Raw genomic sequence first — 22,188 nt, 5'->3', positions numbered from 1 at the left:
AGACTGATTGGAGTCGCACGCGTGACGCATTACGCAGGGCCCTTACAGGCTACAAGAACGTGATGACGCATGACGTTCTCTCTTTGCAGCATCTCCCGCGAGGTGAGGAGGTTTCTGCACTCTTGTGGGGTCTGAGAATCTAAAGCCATCCGCTGTAGGGGAGCCAGCGGCATGGTCCTGACTCTCGGATTCCTTGGACTGTTTGTCTCCCAGCGCAGCGACAGCCATATGGGACTGGCGGCGCTGAGATTTGAGTCCTGTTCTGGCCTTTGAGGCCTACCCCGCCCTCCCCGAGTCTCCCGATATGGCGCTTCTGTTGAAACTTAACTTTGGACGGAGCTTGAGAGCGCACTGGGTTTCAGGACACCCATTGTGAGGCTGCCCCCTCCAGCCCAGAAGTGCAGGAGTTCGCGCTGCGTCCCGGTCCTTTTAGTTAGATCCTCAGATTGCCTGTCTGGCAGTTTCCAGTGGAGTCTAGTCTGGCGGCAGAAAGTTCTGTCTTCTTTCTACCTTCTTAGCCCAAGTGTGTTTGCGTTTCAGAATGAAGACCATTCTCAGCAATCAGACTGTCGACATTCCAGAAAATGGTACGAGGCTTGTTGTTTTCCTCTTAACTCTTCGTATTCTAAACTTTGTTCGGTGATCTTACGAATTCGTTCCCTATTGTAGTCGATATCACTCTGAAGGGACGCACAGTTATTGTGAAGGGCCCCAGAGGAACCCTGCGGAGGGACTTCAACCACATCAATGTAGAGCTCAGTCTTCTTGGGAAGAAAAAGAAGAGGGTGAGTTTTCTGGGGCTACTTGATTTGGAAGACAATTTATTTATAATAGAATCAAATTTGGTTTCCTTGGAAATTTCGCAGCTGGCACTCGATGTTTTAGCTTTGAAATTTGGCATCTAAAAGTGTGGGTAATTTTGTTCTAGAAAAATTACGAAAGTAAGTTCTCGATACAGCAGATTGTAAAGCTTGATAACTAGTTGTCACTGATGGTAGGGAAATGGTTACAAACTAGATTTGTTTTTGTCTTTGCTTATATGGGAAGCCGGTGGTATTTTTCTTCCCCAAAAGGACGTTTGTTGCTATTATACCAAAAAGAATTGACCTTTCAGCTTGTTACATCATAAAATTATAATCCAGTAATATGTGTCGACTGTAGAAGGCTCTAGGTGATTGGAATTTCTCAATTGAAAATTGTGAGCTTTAATTAGGGTCGATTTTTAAAAATCTGTGAAGTGGATAAATGAGTCAATCTCTATGAAGTCTTATTTCTTTAAGGAAAACCTTTTCTAAACTTTTTATTCTTTTACAGCTCCGGGTTGACAAATGGTGGGGGAACAGAAAAGAACTGGCTACCGTTCGCACCATCTGTAGTCACGTACAGAATATGATCAAGGGTGTTACGCTGGTAAGCCAACTGATGAGCTTTTTTTTTTTTTTTTAACCCTTTGGGAGAGGTTTCTCAGTTGTATTTTTTTACACAACATAAACATTTACTGTTGGAAATGTGCATCTAGTTTGGTGATATCTGTGAACTTGAGTAGGCATCCTTGTCTTGAGGATGAAGTGATGAGTGTGAGAAAAGATCAGATGGGTGCAGTTCTCATGAAGTTCAGAATTCATATGTAGTCTCTTGGAGGTTTTTCATTGTTTAGTAAAAGTCTATAAGTTTGCAGGCCACTACACACACTTTGAGTTGTTGTATCACCCACCCTATTATAATACCGTATGCTAATGGAAAAAGCTGGAATCTTTCATCTCTCTGCCTGTTTCCCTAAATGTATATTTGATATCACAGTCCATCAGAACTTCAGTCTTTCTGTAATGTACCTGATAATGGCACCTCATGATTGCTTCTGTTGTAAAATTACAGATCACATCTCACCTGTCTACTCTGGTCTCCACACACACTTTCTTGGCTTGATATTCTCAATTTTGCCTAAGATAAGGAATTTTGGATTTGCATTAAGGGTTCTCAATTGAAAATCGTGATCTTTAATTAGGGTTGGTTTTTTAAAAATCTGTTTACTGTGCCAGAGGTGGTAAAATAAATGCTCCTCAAAGACCTTCACTGTCAGCAGACAGTGTCCCTGTTATCCATATAATAAAGATGCTAACTCCGGGAGGCTTGGTACAGCTGACAGTTGTTAGAGCACCTTGATAACGACTGCAGTGTGAGGACTGTTGTGTTTTAAATTGTAAAATAAGCATCCTACAGAATTCTGAAACTGGATTTCTTTGAAATTTCTCAGCATTGTTCAAAACTTGTCTATTTAATAGGGTTTCCGTTACAAGATGAGGTCTGTGTACGCTCACTTCCCCATCAACGTCGTTATTCAGGAGAATGGGTCTCTTGTTGAAATCCGGAATTTCTTGGGTGAAAAATACATTCGCCGGGTTCGTATGAGGGCAGGTATGTGCATGCCTTCTGCCTTCAAATACGATTTAGAAATTTTTCCTTAAGTTTTTTGAAGGCTGGTGTTTTGGTTAGTTATGACTATAACCATATTTACTGTTTCTTGGTTACACTCAACTCTTGGTGCTAGTTAAGGGTTTATATTTTTCTTGAAGAGTAACATACTGAATTAGCTTACACAGTATGATAGCTTTTTTGGGAAGAGGAGCGTCAGGGATTGAACTTTGTGCACACTGGGTGAGGGCTTTGCCACTGAGTTGTACCCCCACATCTGGCTGGGGATTTTTGTTGTTTTTGGGTTTTTGTGTGTGTGCATGTACCAGAAATTGAACTCAGGACCTGGCACTTGCCAGGCTGGCACTGCATCACTGAGCTAACGCCTCAGCCCCACTGTCTGTTTTTAAAAGATCATCTTGACTGGCCCTGGTCATGCTCACCTATAGTCCTGGCACTCCGGAAGCTGAGGCAACAGAATTGCATTGAATAATTGTGTATATTTGTGGGGTGCAATGTGATGCTTTAATTTATGTATGCATTTATAGGATGATCAAGTCTAGATAATTGAATAGTGCTAAGCTCTTAAAGCATATCTTTTGGAGGATTAATATCATCCCCCCCCCCCCCCCCCGTGCTGGGGACTGAACTCAGGGTCTTTACACTGAGCTATGCATAACTTTGGTGCTGAGAATAGAACTCAGGACCTTGTGCTTGTCAGGCAGGTGCTAGTTTATTTTTGTCCTTTTTTTTTTTTTTTTGGTCTTTTTCCTTTTTATCGGTACTGGGGATCAAACTCAGGACTGCCTGCTTGCAAGGCAGGCACTTATGCCGCTGAGCTAAATCCCCAGCCCCTGCTGGTTTATTTTTTATACACTAACTTCTGTGATGAAGACATTTAAGTTCTTAGCATTTTGGACAGTTGGGGTAGTTTAAGCCTAACCCAGACAGTTTAACAAGACCCAATCTCAAAATTTTAAAAAAGTCTGGAGGTGTAGTTCAGAGGAAAGGCCCTGAGTTCAGCCCCTAGTGCTGCAGAAAAGAAACATTAAATCCTCCAAAAATTTTTGAGTAATGCTTAAGAGCTTAGAAGAATGTGCTTGAGTTCAAAATTTAGCTTATACTATGCGTGATTGAATTGTTGACTCTATGACCACTCTGGGAATACTTCATTCCAGCCAGATCACAAAAAATTTTTTGCCAGATAAGTAATGCTCTGTATAGTCAGGGAAGGTTAGTTTGTTGCATGGAGTAAAATTAGTACTACTAGATTTTAAGGTGGGGTTTTGTTTGTTTAAATGTAATACTGTCTCCCTTTTTTTTTTTTTTAGGTGTTGCTTGCTCAGTATCACAAGCCCAGAAGGATGAACTAATCCTTGAAGGAAATGACATTGAACTTGTTTCAAATTCAGGTTTGTACATTTACTGTGTCTTAATTGTACCTACAAAATTCTATCTAAAACTTATGATTGAATATTTAGTATTTTATTCATTTAATTTGATTTGCTTTTTTAAAAGGTATCCTGAAGCTGGGTGTTGTGGTGCTCACCTGTCCCAGCACTCTGGAAGGCTGAGGCAGGAGGGTGGCAATTTTGAGCCCATTTTGGGCAACTTAGTGGCTACATGACACTGTCTCAGTGAAAAGAACTAGAGATGAGTCAATATGAAGGCTTTTAGCTCAGTCTCTGTTGTTTTGGGGAAAGCTAGTCCAGTGATTTTGAGATTGTAAATGTATAACAAAATACAGGTAGGTGTCACTTGAGGACACATTCTGACAAACGTGTCTTCTAGGCAGTTTAGTTAGATGGTACGTGTCAGTCACTTGCCGCACCCCTTGACACGATCAAGAGGGATATATTTATGTGTAAGGTAGCTGCCAGCAAGGCAGGGCATATTTAATGTTTTATGAGTAGAAGCACACTTTAATGATTCAAGAAGTATAATGTGATATCAAAATGAGTAGTTTTTCTCAGGGCTGGGGATTTAGCTCAGGGGCATAAGTGCACCTGCCTGACAAGTGTGAGGTCATAAATTCAATCCCTGGTACCACAAAAAAAGTTTTTGTTTTTTTTGTTTTTTTTTTTCTCTTATAGCTGCTTTGATTCAGCAAGCCACAACAGTCAAAAACAAGGATATCAGGAAATTTTTGGATGGTATCTATGTTTCTGAAAAGGGAACAGTTCAGCAGCCAGATGAATAAGGTCCCAGAGGTAGGTTTTTTAGTGTTTCTAAGGTTGGTTGGTTTTTGTTTTGTTTAACTGCTTTAGATGGGGCTTTAATTATAGTTAAGATGGCATAGAGAATTGCTTTCTGGAACACAGTAAATTTTGTAAAATACAAGATAGAATTGGCATGTTACAGTGCTTATGTTTTACTATGAACCAGTAAGTTATGATGTTTATGTTGAATCCTTTAGGATATTGATGGAGATTTACAGATGTTTGCATTTCTTTTTGCAGTTATCCAGCCGCAGAAACATGCTTCTGGATTGTAAAACCAATCTCTGATGTTTTAATAAGACAATAAAAGATCTTTATTGATTTGGGACTTGTTTCTAATCCTTTCAAACCACTTGGCAAGTACACAGCTTGATGAATAATCTTGTGTGCTTGAGTTGCAGTTTGTTTTTTGTGTTGTTTTGTTTTGTTTTTTGGTACCAGGGATTGAACTCATGACCCTCAACGCTTGCTAGGCAAGTGCTTATACCACTGAGCTAAATCTCTGGCCTCAATCTTATGTGCTTGAAAGAACAGGAGTATCCTTGCTTCTTCATGGTAACAACTGTCTTGCACGTGGTTCTGGAAGGGATAGCAAGAAGATTTCAGGCAAGAGGAATATGGTGCCAGTAACAGGCAACAACAGCTGTAAAACTGGGGCGATCTCAACATTAGGTGAGACAGGCATGTCCTAGTCACTTGTGAAAACAGCCAAGAAGTAGGACAGTGTCACAGCCTCAATTTGGGCCGGACAGTGCAATAAACTTTAGCTTATGATGAACACACGGCTGTTCATTCTAAAATAAAGCTCTTGGGCCAGGGATTTAGCTCACCTGCCAGGCAAGTGTGAGTTGTAAGTTTGATCGCTGGTATAAAAAAAAAAAAAACCTGCTAAGATCAAGATCTCTTGTCTTATGCCTCAGCCATTAGGTTCCATGTCCTTTAAGGTTGGCATGGTGATTGCCCAGAGCCCTCTGGTATCACATTGATACTGCATAAATTCCATCAGGAATGTGCAGTGGATAGTCGTTACTTTGTTCTGAGATTAAGGAGATAGCAGTGGCACAAGTGCCTGCCTGGCAAGCACAAAGTCCCAGGTTCAATTCCTGTACCAAAAAAAGGAGGTGACTGAGAAATTGGCTCTTAGCTTGATTTGGGTGCACTAACTGGCTATATCAAAACTGATGGATTTAATAAATTCTTTGAAATAAGGATTGGGGTTTTGGTAGGCTTCAAATATAGGTGCTGGGTGAGATAACTTTTCTTTTGTAGTGTTGGCAAATGAACCCAAAGCCTAACAAATGGTAGGCAATCGTACCACTGACTGCCCTTGTATAGCTTTTAATTGACTGACTGTTATTCCCTTAACCAGAATGCTTTTTGTGAAATAGATCATGACCACTGTGCTCCTAAAACTGCTTATGACCTTTATGTTCCCCAGTACTGCACACTGTCTTAAGGCTACTGGCTGTCTTCCCTTTGGAAGGTTTGCTTTTTAGTACTGGGGATTGAGCTCACAACCTTATACTTGCTAGGTAGGCGTTTATGCTGCTGAGTTAAATCCCTGGCCTGGAAGGCTTTGTGAATTGTGACTGATGGTTAGAACTAGGTTCAGGCCCCAGCACAGCATATTGAAAAACAGTGGTCTGGGACTGAGGATTTGGCTCAGTGGCATAAGCACCTGCCTTGCAAGTAGGCGGTCGTGAGTTCGATCCCCAGTACTGATAAAAAGAAAAAAAAAAAGAAAAACAGTGGTCACTCTATTAAAAAGAATGCCATTCACTCTTTGCCCCTCCCATCTTTTTAACCTCTTACACTTGGCTCTTCCTTTTTTTTTTTTTTTTTTTGTCTTTTTCATTTTTTTATCGGTACTGGGGATCAAACTCACGACCGCCTGTTTGCAAGGCAGGTGCTTATGCCGCTGAGCTAAATCCCCAGCCCCTTGGCTCTTTCTTTTTAGGCTGGCTTTTTAATTTTTTTTTTTTTCCATCTTTTTGAGATGGTATTGCTATGTAGTTCAGGCTGATCTCAAGCTCACTTTGTAACCCAGGCTACAATCCTGCACTCATTCTCCTGATTGCTAGGATTACAGGTGTGTACCACCACACCCAATGTAAGCTGGTTTTGAGGTAACTATAGCTCAGGCTGACCTTGAACAAGTTGCAGTCCTTCCCGCCTCAGCCTTCCATATGCTCCATCGCCAGCCTGGCAGCTGTCCATAGCATTTAAAATGTTTATGATTGCTCTTCCATCAGTTGTGTGCTGCTGGAATGTAACAGATTGATTCTGTGTGCACTGAGACACTGCAGGTATCTAGGCATGTGCTTCTGAAGGAATGGCACTAAGATTGTACAGATTCAGTAATACTGATGTAGAAAGAGTTGAGAATTCAAAATGATTGGAAAACTGACAAAAAGTCATATATAGGACACAGTTTTAATACTGAGACTGTTGGTGAGCAGCAGTCTGCTGTGGGAGGAAGCTTGCCCCAAGAATGGACTGGTTAGTAAGCCATGAGGCTTCACTGGTAATCTTTTTGGTACCAGGGATTGAACTCACAACCTCATGCTTGCTTGGCAAGCACTTAAACCACTGAGCTAAATCCCCCAACTACTGGTAGATTTTGAGGGCTGCTTTTAGCTAAGATGTGCTTGCCATATAACTTGGGTGTTGTAGGCTGGGTGTGGTGGTACGTGTCTGTAATGCCAGCACGCAGAAAGATCACCGTGAATTAGAGGATAGCCTGGGCTACATGGTGAGTTTGAGGCTGTCCTTAATTACAAAGCAAGGCCATCTCCAAAATAAATCTTTGGGTGTTGTGGATCTATTCTCTGGGGAAGGTTTTTTTTTTTCCATGCTCAGGTTCACGATCAAGAAAGGGTTGTGGTCTTTCCCCGGCTTTTCAGTGTAGGTGTCCACATCTTGTGAATGAGAGTACCACAGAAGACACTGGGTCTACCCATCACACTGCTGGATGACGAAGATGCCTCACAGGGGCAGGGCCTTGGATAATGCCAGGCCCAGGCATGTACCAAAGTCTTGGCAGTCAACCAGATTCTGAGTTGATTATATTAATATAATCAGAAACCAGTTAAAAATTAGACATTAATGCAGACTCATTTTCCAGAGGTGGAAGACCAGTTGTGACACTGACCTGTGTCAGATTTAGTGAGAGATGTATTAAAAGGTTTGAGGTGATTTTTGTGTGTGTTTAGGGGTGTCAGAAAGGATCTGAAATTAGTTTGTTTCTGGTAAGCACTGTCAATTTCCAGTTGGCCCTTGACAGTTTCATTTGAATTTTTATAAGCCTGAATATTTTAGTAAGTACAATAAGGGGCCAGATTAATAATTTAGCTAAGGATTGTCATGTGACTAAGGCTTAGGAACTAATAGAGAAATCCCCAAGTGGCAGGAGTGGAGGACTTGGTGCTTTTTTGCTAGGTGCTTTTCTGTTTTGGGTAGTGAATGGCAAGACATTGTGTTGGGGAAGGGGAAGCGTGATTTAAACTTGTCTCATTCTTTCTCATTTTTCCCCAATTGGGTGTAGAGCGGTCCATCTGTATCTCCAACCCTTTTTGAGTTAGAGCCTGGCTGAGTTGGCTGGGGCTGACCTTGGACATGATCCTGCTTTAGCCTCTTGAACAGCTGGAGTTACAGGTACAGTACATGCCCCCTGGTCAGCCTCATGGACGTGTTCAGAAATCGTGAAGTCAGGGTATGAGTGGTGGTACAGTGTGTATGAGTTGGTGGTAAAGCCCTTGCCTAGCATGCTCAAATCTAGATTCAGGCCCCAGCATAGCATATTGAAAAACAGTGATCAGTGCAGTTGTAAACTCTTAAGATACTTTAAGACCTTGCTATTAAAAGGTGATAAATTGAAAAGCAGTTAAGATTTAAAAGTTTTCACTGAAGCTCTTAGGTCAGTGAATCTGGCACAAAGGGAAAAGAAAGAACCAAGTGATTCTTTTAGATGGTGTCGCTTTTCTGCACAGCCCATAAAACCAGTTGCAGTGTATAACCATAGAGTTGAGTTCTCACAGAATAGTTTTTCAAAGCATACTTTAAAATTGCTAGGGCTTCAGGAGGGAGTGTAAATATAGTCTAATAATAGGGTGGAATATAATTAAAACGAATTTTGGAGTCTTTTCCTATTAAGTGTAAGGAACAATTTTTTTTTTTTTTTTTTTTTTTTTTATTGGTACCAGGGATCGAACTCACGACTGCCTGCTTGCAAGGCAGACGCTTATGCCGCTGAGCTAAATCCCCAGCCCCAAGAGGAACAATTTTTAACTTTTTTTTTTTTTTTTTTTTTTTTTTTTTTGCTTTTGTTGAGACACAGTCTAATCATGTAGTTTAGCCTGGTCTTAGGTAGCCCAGATTGTTCTAGAACTTGGCAGTGATCCTCCTGCCTCAGGATTTTTAGGCATGTGCCACCATGCCTAACTCCTTTAAAAGTTTAAAATTTCCAGAGTGAGTGGATAGGATACTTCAGTATGTATAAATGTGTGGTTAAACATTAGTTAACCAGAAGGAAGAATAGATACAAATGGGTATATAGGCAAGTTTTGTATCTCCAGTGTAAAACTAATATGAATTAGTCTTGTAAGTATAGTTCATTTTGTTGTTTTTGCTGTGTCGCTCATGCTGACCTTGAACTCACAGCGTAGTCCAGGCTGACTTTGAACTCGGCAGTCCTCTTGTTGTATCCCTGAATGCTGGGATTACCAGTGTGCACCACCACGCCCAGACCATTTTAAAACATTAGACTATTCAAGTTGAGATTAACTCTAGTTTTAAAGGGTCCCATATTCTATGTTGGTCTCTGGAGTTCCTAGGTCCAGATGTGGCTCCATTCTGCATTCAAGAGCTGCCTGTATTCATGTGAAAAACAATGAAGCTCTTCAGGGGAAAGAGGAGTTCTTGTGGAATAATAGCACAGTCCTGTGACGACTACTGGTGAGCAGTAAAACTTGGAACTTCTTAGATTTCCTAGACCTACCAAGTCACAGGAATTGGGAAGAGGAAGGAAGCCAGTTAAGGGGAACCCACTGTGCTGTGAGGCCAAGCAGCATGCCTGTCTTCACACAGTTGGCTCATGTTCTCCCTCTTAGTCCTGGCCTCTTTCCACAAAGATAAGTTGTGGGAGTTGTTATTTTTTATTTTGTTTTATTTTTTGGTATCAAGAATTGAACTCAGGACCTTGTGCTTTGCTGCTAAGCTATATCCCTGACCCAAGAGTTGCATTTAAAAACAAAACAAAACAAAAAAAAGAAAATCTAACAAGAGAAAGCTCACAACAGAGATGTCTTAGGAATGCTTTCTGATTCTTTGTGGGAGGAGGGATGATGTGTTTTAGAACCTTCCGTAACTAGCCAACAATCGTTGCTTACTGTAGTGTGGTTTTGCTTTCCAACTGAGGGTCGCCTTGACCTAGAAATACCTCGCCAGAAGTCACAGACATCTCTGCAGAGGTGCCTAAACAAGACAGATTTTCACTTTTTAAAAAGAATTCTTTGCCACAAGTAGCTATTGCTACTTGGGGAAGAAGTCCAGAAAGAAAGGATAGGAGACAGTTCATCACATTTCATGAAGCCTGCAGATCAGGGAGCCCTCGAATCTGAGTTAGGGCAAAGTCTTACTCAGCTGCAAAAATGGAACACGCTGCTGTCCACACCTGAGGGGAAGTTCATTCCAACCTCACGCAGAGAGAGACAAGTGTTACCACCGTGGTTACTACCAGGGGGTCCAGGTGCCTTCTCTAGTACACGTCCGGTTCTGTAAGTTCACAGTGCATGGGACTGGAGTGCCTTCCTAAGCTATCAGGACAGAAGTGAGATGAGTTTAGCCAGGAACTCTCTTGTGGCCTTTCTGTAATGGTATGTTTTGTAAGTTCTTTGCTTTCCAGAATTTTCTTCTCCTTTGCTGGTGAAAAATGATGATTGCTAATAGCAGAACTAGGGTGGAGAACAAGCAACAGCCAAAGAATATCAGCGGCTTTTTCTGCTGGAGCAGCGGGCAGATGGTGCACTCTCTGTCCTCTTGCGCCTGGCTGCATGCAGGGCTGCTGTCCTCGGAGGGGAAGCCACCGCTGTTGATCAGTGTGTTATAAAATTTTACTGAAGATTTGGCTTTGAAATCGGATGTGAAGAATCCAAATCTGGGTTTAGATTTTTCTTCAGTCAGTTTGAACGCATAGTAGCCTCTGACTTTGACTTTGTCGATCAGGTATGCTGAAAAACAAAGGTAGACATCATGACTCCAGTGACGGGGAAGTGCCGAGGGTAGGAGTTTAGTGATCAGCGAGACAGGCTCCATGAGAGACACACTCCCATTAGCGGTTTCTATGGCCCATGGAAAGGGTAAAAAATGCATATGTTAAAAAAAAATTAAAAAAATTTTTTTAATAAAAAAAATAAAATTTTGATCCATAGTAATCCTGAAACACTTGGTGGAAAAGCAAATTTAAGAAGCAGAACCCTAGGGCTGGGAATTTAGCTCAGTGGCGTAAGCGCCTGCCTTGCAAGCGTGCAGTCATGAGTTCAATCCCTGGTACCGATGATAAAGAAAAAGAAGCAGAACCCCGAGGTAAAGTGTGTAGCACATTTGTGCAGCAGGTGGCCAGCAGAAAAGTCTGGCTTCTGTCCTGGTCTCCCCTCCTCTCCCAGTCAGCCTCATACCCACTGCCATCCATCCCCCGGGGCCAGCTGTGCTGAGGGGTGAGCCCGCCTCCTGCACAGCCCATCTGCTGCCTCTGGCCGGGCTTCTGTCCCTCCTATAGCGATACAGTAACTTCTGTTTTAATAAAAGCAAGACCCTCCCTCTGGTGTACCCCCCAGCTAGCCAGCTTTTATAGCATAGGCCTGCTTCCATTCAGCCTTTTATCACCCATCTCTCACCTTTCTGGCCTCAATATGGATGTGTCCTATTCTCAAGCCTTCTCTAAGCTTGTAGTCTAAAGTTTCATCCAGCCTCCTGTTTTAAATATGTGCTTGGGACATACTCCAGCTCACATTTTTATGGGGTAAAAGTCAACAAGGAAAAAAAAATCACGGAAGATGCATTGTGTCAGAGGTATTCACCCTAGGAGAAAGGGAAGAGGATGTGGGGAGGAGAAAACTGACCTTGCCAAAGACTGCAGAGTGAGACCATGTCTCAAAAAAAAAATTAACCACTCCCAAGAGTACAGCTATCCAAGAGAAGAGTGTTGTGGGTGAAGGCAAAGCTGTAGAGTACTGACCTTTAATGCGGATGCAGGCCTGGCCAGTGCTAGGGCCAGACTGCGGCCAGCGGCTGTAGAAGTGAGTGAATAAGAAAGAGATGAGGTCAAAGTGGGAAGGGAAGGCGCAGACTAGGATGGAGGAGGCCAGTTTAAGAGCTGTGACTAGGGTTGTGGCTGCTCTTTCTCACCCTGGGTACCCTCTTCCCTTCTGCTTGTATCTAGAAAGCCCTCTCGGGTGCTCATAGGTGGGCTTTTTGGAGAGGTGGCTGGATAGTGGGTGGATGCTGGATTAGTCACTGAGCTGCCTGTGACGCCGGCAAGTGTAGCCTGCCTGGAAAAGGTAAGTCACTGTAGGTATAGCCTGCCTCCAGTGCTCCCTGCTGCTCATCTGCCATGAACTCTTCTGCCCTTCCACCCTGCCTTAGGGCCAGCCAGCTATGGACTGAAACTTCTTTTTTGTTTTGTTTTTTTGAGACACGGTCTCACTGTGCAGTTCAGGTTGGCCTTGCGTTCACTTTGTAACCCAGGCTGGTCTTGAACTCATAACAATCCTCCTGCCTCAGACTCCCAAGTGCTGGGATTACAGACGTGAGCCATCACGCCTGGTTTATGGACTGAAACTTCTACAAACTAAGTGCCAAAGTAAATCTCCCCTTTAACTTGTGAGAGTCAGAAAACAAAACAAAAGAAAATCTGCCTGGCATGGTGGTACATGCCAGTAATCAGGCCCTTGGAAGGCTGAGACAGAATCACAGTGTGATGAAGCTTAGTGTGGGCTACATAATGAGTTCACAACCAGCCTGAACTGCACAGTGAGACCCTGCTTCAAAAACACAAATGGGCTGGGGATTTAGCTCAGCGGCATAAGCACCTGCCTTGCAAGCAGGCGGTCGTGAGTTCGATGTCTGTATGGGGGGGGGGGGTGACGGAAAGGAAAACAAAAAAAATATACAAAAACACAAATGAAAAACCCAGTCTCAAAATCCCTAACTTGTGGGTGTTGGATATTGTGTCTCAGCAACAACTGGGGACATTGAATTCAAGGCCAGCCTGATCTCCATAGTGACACCCTATCTCAAAAAAACAGTTATAAGCCTCAGTGTTGGGAAGGGTATGTGAGATTAGCTGTCCTTTGCACTGCTATTGAGAACATTTATTATGTAATGAGCAACTCACCCTAGAGAAATTAATTAGAAATGATGACAAGGAATGTATACCAAGAAAACCTGCTAAATAACAAATGCTACCTACTTTGGAGGAAAATCCTAAATATCAAATGTTGGAGGAAAGATTAAGTATGTGAAGGTATGCAGGTAAAGCATGCTATATTAAGCAATCATTTAAAAATTTATTAGATTTTTTTGTGACATGGTCTGTAATGTGATTTTAAGGAAGAAGTTTCTTGCTTAGTGACAGTGCTTATCTAGCATGCATGAGCCTCTGAGTTTGACCAACAACCAAGAAAGAGAAGTTGTTGCTGAGGATCGGGGATTTATGTCTGGTAGAGCCTCACAGGAAGTCCTGGGTTTGGTGCTGGGGATTTAGCTCAGCGGCATAAGCACCTGCGTTGCAAGCAGGCGGTCATGAGTTGGATCCCCGGTTCGATAAAAAAAATCCTAGGAAGTCCTGGGTTTGATTTCTAGTACTGGGGTGTAAAAGTTAAATATAAAGCTGTTTGGTTTTTTTGAAACAGGTCAATTGTATTAAAAATACCTAGCTTCCAAAAAAAAACAGCTTCAGGAGGCTGAGGCAGGATCTCCACGATTTCAAGGCCAGCCTGCATTACATAAAATACCTAGCAATTACGCTGGAATGAAGTCGTCCAAAATATTGACAGTGTTTGTCTTGGGGGGTGAATTTGCGAGTGATTTTTAGAAAAATATGCCAAATTTTCCATAATGAGCTCATTACCTTTAAGAATAAAACCACTTGAGTGCTACAAGTCTGACACTCACTACTAGGCCTTTCCCCCACAACGTGTCCTGGTCCTTAGCACAGCCTGGAGGGCCCACCCTCACCTTTCAGCGTCTCCTGGACGTACTTCTCCAGGTAGTACTTGCGGAGCCGGTCGTTCTCCCGCGCCTGGTCGTCGATGCCGCTGGCCGTGATGTAGATGTCCACGTCCCCGTAGTGACTGCGGATCCAGTGCAGCAGCTTGCGTGCGCCCCAGGGCAGCACGGCCAGGCGCGTGGGCGAGCTCAGGCGAGTGATGTCCTGCAGGAACTGCACGTCCCGGTCTGCGTCGTAGCTGCTGCCCCTCTGCTGCTCGTGCATCACGAACCTGGTGGTGAAGTGATTCAGGGCATAGAAGTCGGCGGCGCCCTTGACCAGCCTGCGCTCGGCCTCGGTGAAGTGCGGCAGCGTGGAGTCCGACAGTCCCCGCCGGTTCCGGAAAGCCAGGTGCTCCCGCATGGCCCGCGGGTAGTCCCCGGTCCCGAAGAGCGGCTCTGCGAACCAGGCGATCTCGAACTGCAGGAAGCGCTCGGTAGCCTTCCAGTGCGAGTCCACGAAAGGGTTGGCAGGTTCCGCCCAGTCCGAGTGCAGAGCCAGGGACACTGCCCCGTGCTGGGACGCCCGGTAGCGCCGGTTGTAGAGGTGCCAGGCCAGCGTGTGGGCCATCAGCAGGTTGTGCGCCGCCTGGTAGGTGTCGTTCCCTGTGCGGTTGTAGATGTCGCTCAGCCGGTTGGGCTCATTGATGGTGATCCAGAGCCGCACCAAGTCCCCCAGCTCCCTGAAGCACAGCCCTGCGTAGTCCTGGAAGGCCTGAGCCGTGGATGGGTTAAGCCAACCTCCATTGTGCAGCAGCGGCCTGGGAAGGCCCAGGTGGGCGTGCGTCGGGTAGTACAGCGTGACCATTGGGGAGATGTTGAGCTTCAGGCCTTCGCTGACCACACACCTGTAGTACCTTAGAACCTGACGGTTAACCGAAGTCAGGTTGCCACTGGGAAGGACAGAGGCCCAGTCCAGAGCGAACCGGAAGTGGGTGACTTTCATTCGGGCCAGCATCTCCAGTTGCTTTTTGATGCTGATGAAATCTGTGCATTGAGCCTGCCGTGTTTTCAGCTTGACTCCTTTGACTCGGTACAGCCGTCTGTTGCCCGTGGCATTCCACACATAAAGGCTGGGGTCAGTGAACTGTGGAGAGGAAGCCATCAGCTCGGGCTGCGGAAAGAAGCACACTGGGTGAAGCTAATGCTGGCCGGGGAGGCTCTTCCTATGCATCCTTAGAGAAAAAGACATTGCCTCTCACTAGGAGACAGAAAATAAATGATGCACGTCCTTCCTGATGACCCCTGTGTTCCGGCTGCTCACCTGCTGAATTACCTTCCTTGTCAGCACTCAGAATCTCCAGGGAGGCCAGGAATCAGGGAAGGAACCACATCCAGGCCTCAGCTGGGAAAACAAGAAAAGACTGAGAAGTCATTTTCCAGCTCATTTGAACATCAAGCCCAGGATATATGGTGGGGTTGAGTGTGATTCTGTTCAAATGCATCTGGAAATTGGCTTGATACCCTCAGCTAAAAGCAATCATGAAGATGCATTCTAAGCCCTGTCATAAAGTACAGGCAAAGGTAAAATTGGACGAAGTCCCTGAGGTCAGCACTTAGGGTTAGAGCAGGCTCAGGGACCCTGAGACAGTTCCTACAAGAGGTTGGTTAATGGGGTGGGTATGGGTTAAGGCCACTTACATTTGCTAAAAAATTGCAACTTTTAACTCTTCCTATTTCAAAAGTCCAAGTAATGTCACATTTGCATCCAGTTTATCATGTCCCAGGAGACATAGCATTTATTCACCCAACAAAACAGCAATGCTGTCTCTACCCAAGGACAGTAAGATACCCCCCAAAACCCCTGAGGTTAACTATAACACAGAAAGCCCGCCTCCTGTCATGGTCTGACTCTCCTACCCTTGGGCTAGGCGGCTATTTAGCACTGAACTGTCGCAGCCCCCTCCAGGGTGTGCTGACTCCTGGTAACTCTAAAGCATCATATAAACAGAAGATAATCATGACTTGGATTTAGTTTTTCCTGATTGCAACTAATAGCCTTAGTAGGTCCCTTGAGTCTAAACTAAAATGAAGAAAAATATTTCCCAATTCGAGATTAATAAGAACAAGCAAAAGTTCTCTTATTTTAACATACTGTTTATCCTTATGACTCAATTTAAATGCGCTAGGAAACAATAATTAACCTTTGGTAAATCTTTTCCCTCTAATTGTTTTCTCATGTGTCATCTTTCATAGCCTAATTGCAAAACCATATTACTGCCCACTTGCCATCTGCCAGCCAGTTATCAAGGACATAAAACTGAGAAAACACTGATCATGTGATCACGAAGTTAAATCTGGATATAATTAATTGTTTGAGTAAAATGCTCATAGTTGATTTTAGTGTTTTAAAAAGCTCACGTCAGCATGGTATTGAAAGGGTATTTACAAAAAGCAATCTTGCTATGACACAAGGCACGATCAAATCAAATCTGTTTACTTTTCTTGGTTTTGTGTTTTTGAGACAGGGACTCACCATGTAACTCACATGAACTCACTATGTAACCCAGACTAGCCTCAGATTGTTGGGGATCCTCCTGCCTCAGCTTCCTGAGTGCTGGGGATTATAGGCATTTGCTACCATGCCTGGCTTTGTTTTACTTTTTAAAATCTCCAGAAAGGCAACCTGCTCAGGACCCTTTCTGTCTCTCTTTCAGACAGAAGCTTTCTTTCTCTCAATAAATATATTCTGCTCTTAACCTCCATTGTTCTAAAGTTCATTCTTTGATTTTAGAGAACACGAACTCATATCAGACATCTAGTAGGTTGGGAGTTTCTTTCCCCTATATCATTTGGAGGTCTTCCACCAAGATCACTGGATAAAGGTAAGTTTGCTTTTGTTTCATAGACTCAGAACCGGGACTTCTTGGGTAACAAATCTTTATGCACTTTGTGGTTTTGCTCTATAAAAGTCCCTAGAGAAGACAGAGTCCCAACCCACTTGGGACCCCTTCTGTCTCTCTCTTGGACAGAAGCTTCCAATAAATACATTCTGCTTTTAATAATTAAAAAAATTTTTAAACAAAAATCTCCATAAAGCATTAATTGTAGACAACTGGGTATAATGGATCTAGGTAAAGATGCTGTACCCCAAATCTAGCCCACCTCCCAGAATTTCTAACATTCTGTTGTGCACTAAAGGGACTCTGGGATCCTCCAAGAAATGGTGTTTTCCAGGCCTGGGGAAAGAAAAAAATGAGGTGATTCTGGGACATCTTGTGTCAGAAAACTAAGAGTGCTAAAAACTCAGGAGTACTTTCGGGTATGGTGGCATACACCTATAATTTCAGCACCCTGGAGGCTGAGGCAGGAGGATTGCTGGGAGTTCAAAGCCAGCCTAGGCTACATAGTGAGACATTCTAAGAAAAAAAAAGGCGAGGGCAGAGGGCTAGGGATTTAGCTCAGTGGCACAGTGCCTGCCTGGCAAACATGAGGAACTAAGTTCAATTCCTGTTACTGAAAAACAAAAAACAAACAAGAAATCCAGGAAATAAATGTGGAAGAAATAATATAATTAAAATTTCCTCTTTTTATGGCCTAGAAAGTAATAATGAAAGCAAATTTCATGAATATATATTAAAACTATTGGATTAATTGTTGAGAAACAGGATATTCTTATGGTCTCAAGGTATTATCACCAAATTACTGCTTTTTTTTCTTTTTATAAGACAGGGTCTTACTATGTTGTCCCAGCTGGTCTTAAGCTTGTGGGCTCAAGTCACTCTCTTGGACACATGCTACTGTGTGTTTAACTTAGGTAAAAATGTCTGCTGGCCTGGTGGTGCATGCCTGTGATCCTAGCACTCTGGGAGGCTGAGGCAGGAGAAACACAAGTTTGAGTCTTGCCTGGGTAATTTAGTAACTTAGTGAGACCCTGTCTCAAAATTTTAAAATAAAATGAAATTTAAAAAAAATTTTTAAATGTGGGTACAAAGGCTGGGGATTTAGATCAGCAGCATGAGCACCTGCGTGACAAGCATGAGGTCATGAGTTCAATCCCCAGTACCAAAAAAAAAAAAAAAAAAAAAAATGTGGGTACCTTTGTTGATAGTGTAATGACACAGAAAAGGTCTGTGCTCTTAATAGATACATCTGAAATATTTCAGGGTGTGGTACAATGAGGGACTCAGTCAGGCTTGGGGCTGGGGATTTAGCTCAGTGGCATAAGCGCCTGCCTTGCAAGCAGGCAGTCGTGAGTTCGATCCCTGGTACCAATAAAAAGGAAGAAGACCAAAAAAAAAAAAAAATTCAGGATTGATACAGGGAATATGTTTATTTTACAGGTTTGAAAATTTTCAAAATACAATGTTGGAGAAGAATAGAACACCAAGGGACTTGAAAAGAGATATATGGGAATAGACCTAGTAATATTTTAATTTAATTATTTTGGTTTTTTGAGACAAGGGCTGGCCTTGAACTTGTGGCAGTCCTCCTGCCTCAGTCTCCCAAGTACTGGGATTATAAGCATGCACCACTACATCCAGTTTGGGATCTAGTAATATTTTTAAGTGTTACACTATAGTACTTTCACTTTGCCAGTCTCCTTTAGAGAAGCCATCCAGTCTTCTGTCTACTCAGCATCTAGAAATGCAACCTTTGGCTAAGGTTACTTTTTAAATTTTTCTTTATTATTATTTTAAAATTTTTTAAAATTATTATTATTATTATTATTTTTTGAGACAGGGTCTCTATGCAGTCTTGGTTAACCTTGAACTCACTATGTAGCCCAGGCTGGTCTCAAAATTGTGGTGATCCTTCTGCCTCAGCTTTCTGAGTACTGGTATTATAGGCCTGCACCAGCATATCTAGCTGGTTTTTCCAAGAGCAATCCCGTATTCCTTGGCAAACTATTCATACTCATTCTTAGTCCAAGTGGCTCAACAGAGGCTGACTTCTCCCGGGGCCTGGTGGTGCAGTGCCCAGCACATGAACCCGAGACCCAGGAGGGGCGGCCTCTTGTCCTCCTCCATGCATGCGTTCTGGCCCACGACAGCATCTCAGCCAGCATTATCTTTCCTCCCTTTCCCCCCAGCTCCCCTCACAGCCTCGGGATAACCATGGTACCGGTATCTCTTGGCTGTCACTGTGTCAGTGTCACAGGACAGCGCGCACTCTCCCCAATAGTGGTTCATTAGAAGGCGCCCCTTACCTTAAGAACAGACTCGGTGACACCCCAGGAGAAGTCGCAGGGAAACTGACCCTGCATGTCGGGTGTGGACTCCTTCAAAGGAAAACCATTCTCTTGTATGAGCTGTTGATAGTAACGTGCTGAGGACTTGGGTTTCCTTTCTTTGTGTTTACTGTCAAAATCCACATAGAACAGCCCTCGGCGGGTGGTGTGAGCGTCCTGCCATTCAAAGCCGTCCAGGAGCGACCAGGCGGTGTAACCGAACACTTGTACTTCATCAGATCTGATGGCTGTGGAGAGAAGAAAGCAGACACACTCTAAGGGCTGAGCACTCAGCTCACGCCTGCCGCTTTGGTGACACACCAGGGACGGTACTGTGAAGCCAACCCTTTTCCCACTTGGCAGGACTCACAGGAAACCCATGTCTATACTTCAAAAATGGCACTTAGTTGAATCCAGAGGCTACTCCCTTCCCTAATACAAATACTGGTTGACACGGTTAAAGTTCAAATTCAAAATATTCCTGCAATATAATTAAGAAAAATAAGGGCATACAGAAAATAGAACTAGAAACATATACACTAAAAATATACAGCTCAGGCTGGGCATGGTAGCAGACACTTTTTTTTTTTGTCTTTTTCCTTTTTATTGGTACCAGGGATCGAACTCATGACTGCCTGCTTGTAAGGCAGGCACTTATGCCACTGAGCTAAACTCCCAGCCCCTGGCAGCAGACACTTGTAATCCCAGCACTTGAGAGGCTGAGGCAGGAGGATTGCTGAAAGTTCAATGCCAGCCTGGGCTACAATAGTGAGAGCCTGTCTCAAAAAAAAAAAAAAAAATCAGTCCTTAGAATTAACATAAGTGAATGTGGCTTTAAGGAGGCAAAAGAGGCAAAGTGATATAAGAGAATCAAAGTAGCAGGAGCCCTTGCCGTGCCCTCTGGTGTTTTAGAAAAGGTGCCAGAGCCATGGTTTTAGCCTGTTTGCTCATCGGTAGATGGAAGATATTGGACAAAATGATCTTTAAGGACTGTTTCATCTTTAAAACTCTCATTCAATGTGTAGAAACTGGGTAAAAATAAAATATGATGAATGACAGCAGCAGAAAAAGGAACAAATACTCAAATTAATCCTAGGTTTTTTTTTTTTCTTTCCTGTCTTTTTAAGGCAGGGTTTCACTGCAGTTCAGGCCAGCCTTAAACTTACAAGGCATTCTCCTGCCTCAGCCTCCATGAGCCACCATGCCTGGCCTCTGGTTCATTTATCTTAAAAGCTTTTATGTCTCCTAGAAATGCCACGGTTTTTTTTACTGGGGGGGTGAGGTGGTGGTTTATCACTGACATTCCTTTCCGGCAAGGTGGGAAATCCTCGGGCAGCGGTTCCCACAGCTCAGTGTGCTACATCCGGCCTGGCTCCAACCCTTGGCGGGTGGACAGCCACGCGGAGCCCGGCGCTCAGCCCGACCCAGGCCAGTGGGTGGCGCCCTGGGCTCCCAGGCGCCCAGCGGAGCGCACGTGGCCCAATGCAGGCCAGCCATGTCCCAGGTGGATCCTTCTGGGAATTAAGGCTGAATTGCTCTCCCGCAGAAGGGGAGTGTCCTTGAGACTTGGGAGCCTATGGGAAGATCCCAGGGAATTAAGTCCTGCAGGCTGGTAGGGCGCCTTTGTTCCCAGCAGCCACCTGCAGGTGTCATTGCTTGGGTGGAGGAAAAGGAATCAGGTGGAGATGTAGGGATGTCAAGAAATCTTCAGGAGCAATAGAAACGACTCAGCTCTGCCTTTAGGACTTGCGTCACTCAGTCATGGTATGGACTCAAAGGATTAGAATTTCAAGAAGCATCTTAAAGTACTCATGATAAGGAACTTTAAACATATCTGCGAATGTGTGTGTGTTGCTGGGGACTGAACCCACGGCCTTCACTGAACTACACCCCCAGCCCTTTTTTATTTTTTATCTTGAGACAGGGTCTTGCTAGATCACTAAGTCGCCCGGGCTGGCTTCCAATTTGCAATCTTCCTGCCTCCACCTTCCAGAGCGCTGGGATTCCCGGTGCGCACCACCAGCCCCTGCCCAAAGGTGACTTTCAGTGCCTGTGAAGATTCACTCTCCTTCCAAGTGTCACGCACAACCAACCTTGCAGAACCTGGTTGAGGAAGTTCTTCATCATGTAGATGGCCGTGGTGTCCTCCGTGGTCACGTGGCTGTCGGTGAACCAGCCGTTCTCGGCAATCAGGATTCGGGGGTTGCCGTACTCCAGCTTGATCCAGTTCAGCACTTGTCTCAGATTGAGGGACACATTCTGCCCCATTTTAGGCACGGTGCTCGGCGGCTTGAAGTTGTTGGGGCCGAAGGAGAAGGCGAAGAAGTCGGCCGTGCCCCGCACCAGGCGCTGCTCGGCGGCCGAGAAGCGCGGCAGCGCGGCGGGCAGCTCGTCCCGCAGGCCGGCCGGGTAGTCCCCGCGCCCGTGGATCGGGCCTGCGAACCAGCCGAGCACGGCCGCCAGGGAGCGCTGGCACCGCTGCACGTCGGCCGCCGCGTCGGGCCGCGCGGGCTCGATCCAGTGCGAGCCCAGCGTGATGGACAGCCAGCCGCGCTGGGCCGGCCGGAAGTTGCGGTTGTAGGTGTGCCAGACCTTGGCGTGGGCCTGGGGAGAAGAGAACAGCGTCACTGACCCGCCCGTGCTCGCCGGGGGAGCTTCTGGGGAGGGTGGACTGGCTTGTTTGCTTTTTTTGCATTTTGAGGTAGGGCCTTGCTAAGCTATCCAGGCTGGACCCAAACTTTTGATGTTAGGGCCTCCGATTCCCAGGCCCGTGCCACCACTCCTGGCTTCATGGACAAAATCAAGGAAGCTGGAGCTGCACACGGTGGCCCACGCCTATAATCCCAACACTTGGGAGGCTGAGGCAGGAGGATCGATGTGAGTTTGAGGTTAACCTGGGCTACACTGTGAGACTCTGTCCCAGAAAACAAATAACAAAACAAAATTAGTGAAGCATAAAGTGAAGTAGGAGCCCCCTATGGACGTGTCCAGTTCTTCCAAACTAGCCTTCTCCTGGAGGCTCTAAGCCAGGTTCTGTCTGACTTCTCCCTGCCTGGCTCCCTTATGGGCCCTCCTGGGGCAGGGGCCAGGTGGTGTGGACACAGGGTTTCCTCTCGCTCAGAA

At 44.7% G+C, this 22,188-nt stretch overlaps 2 protein-coding genes across 2 annotated transcripts in view; one reads left to right on the top strand and one right to left on the bottom strand.

Moving 5' to 3' along the window:
• The first annotated feature begins 8 nt into the window (after positions 1-8).
• Rpl9 (ribosomal protein L9) lies at positions 9-4,952 on the top strand. Its single transcript, XM_013154524.3, has 8 exons — positions 9-102; positions 541-587; positions 670-785; positions 1,315-1,410; positions 2,283-2,415; positions 3,744-3,824; positions 4,506-4,622; positions 4,872-4,952. Exons 2-7 carry the CDS (start codon positions 542-544, stop codon positions 4,610-4,612), a joined length of 579 nt encoding a protein of 192 aa, XP_013009978.1. The 5' UTR covers positions 9-102; position 541; the 3' UTR covers positions 4,613-4,622; positions 4,872-4,952.
• A 4,822-nt stretch (positions 4,953-9,774) lies between these two features.
• Positions 9,775-22,188, bottom strand: part of Klb (klotho beta) — a 34,844-nt gene continuing 22,430 nt past the window's right edge. Inside the window, exons 2-5 of the mRNA XM_013154553.2 lie at positions 21,159-21,669; positions 19,045-19,313; positions 13,866-15,009; positions 9,775-10,858 (exon numbers count right to left, since the gene is read on the bottom strand). Coding sequence (XP_013010007.1) covers positions 10,470-10,858; positions 13,866-15,009; positions 19,045-19,313; positions 21,159-21,669 — 2,313 coding nt within the window. The 3' untranslated portion in view covers positions 9,775-10,469. The remainder of the gene's footprint in view (positions 10,859-13,865; positions 15,010-19,044; positions 19,314-21,158; positions 21,670-22,188) is intronic.

This window comes from Cavia porcellus, unplaced genomic scaffold, assembly GCF_034190915.1.
Source record: "Cavia porcellus strain 051 isolate PalLab524CR breed Dunkin Hartley unplaced genomic scaffold, mCavPor4.1 scaffold_30, whole genome shotgun sequence".
NCBI classification, from domain to species: Eukaryota; Metazoa; Chordata; class Mammalia; order Rodentia; family Caviidae; genus Cavia; species Cavia porcellus.
Note: the sequence above shows the minus strand (reverse complement) of the source record. Positions and strands in the feature narration are given on the sequence as shown.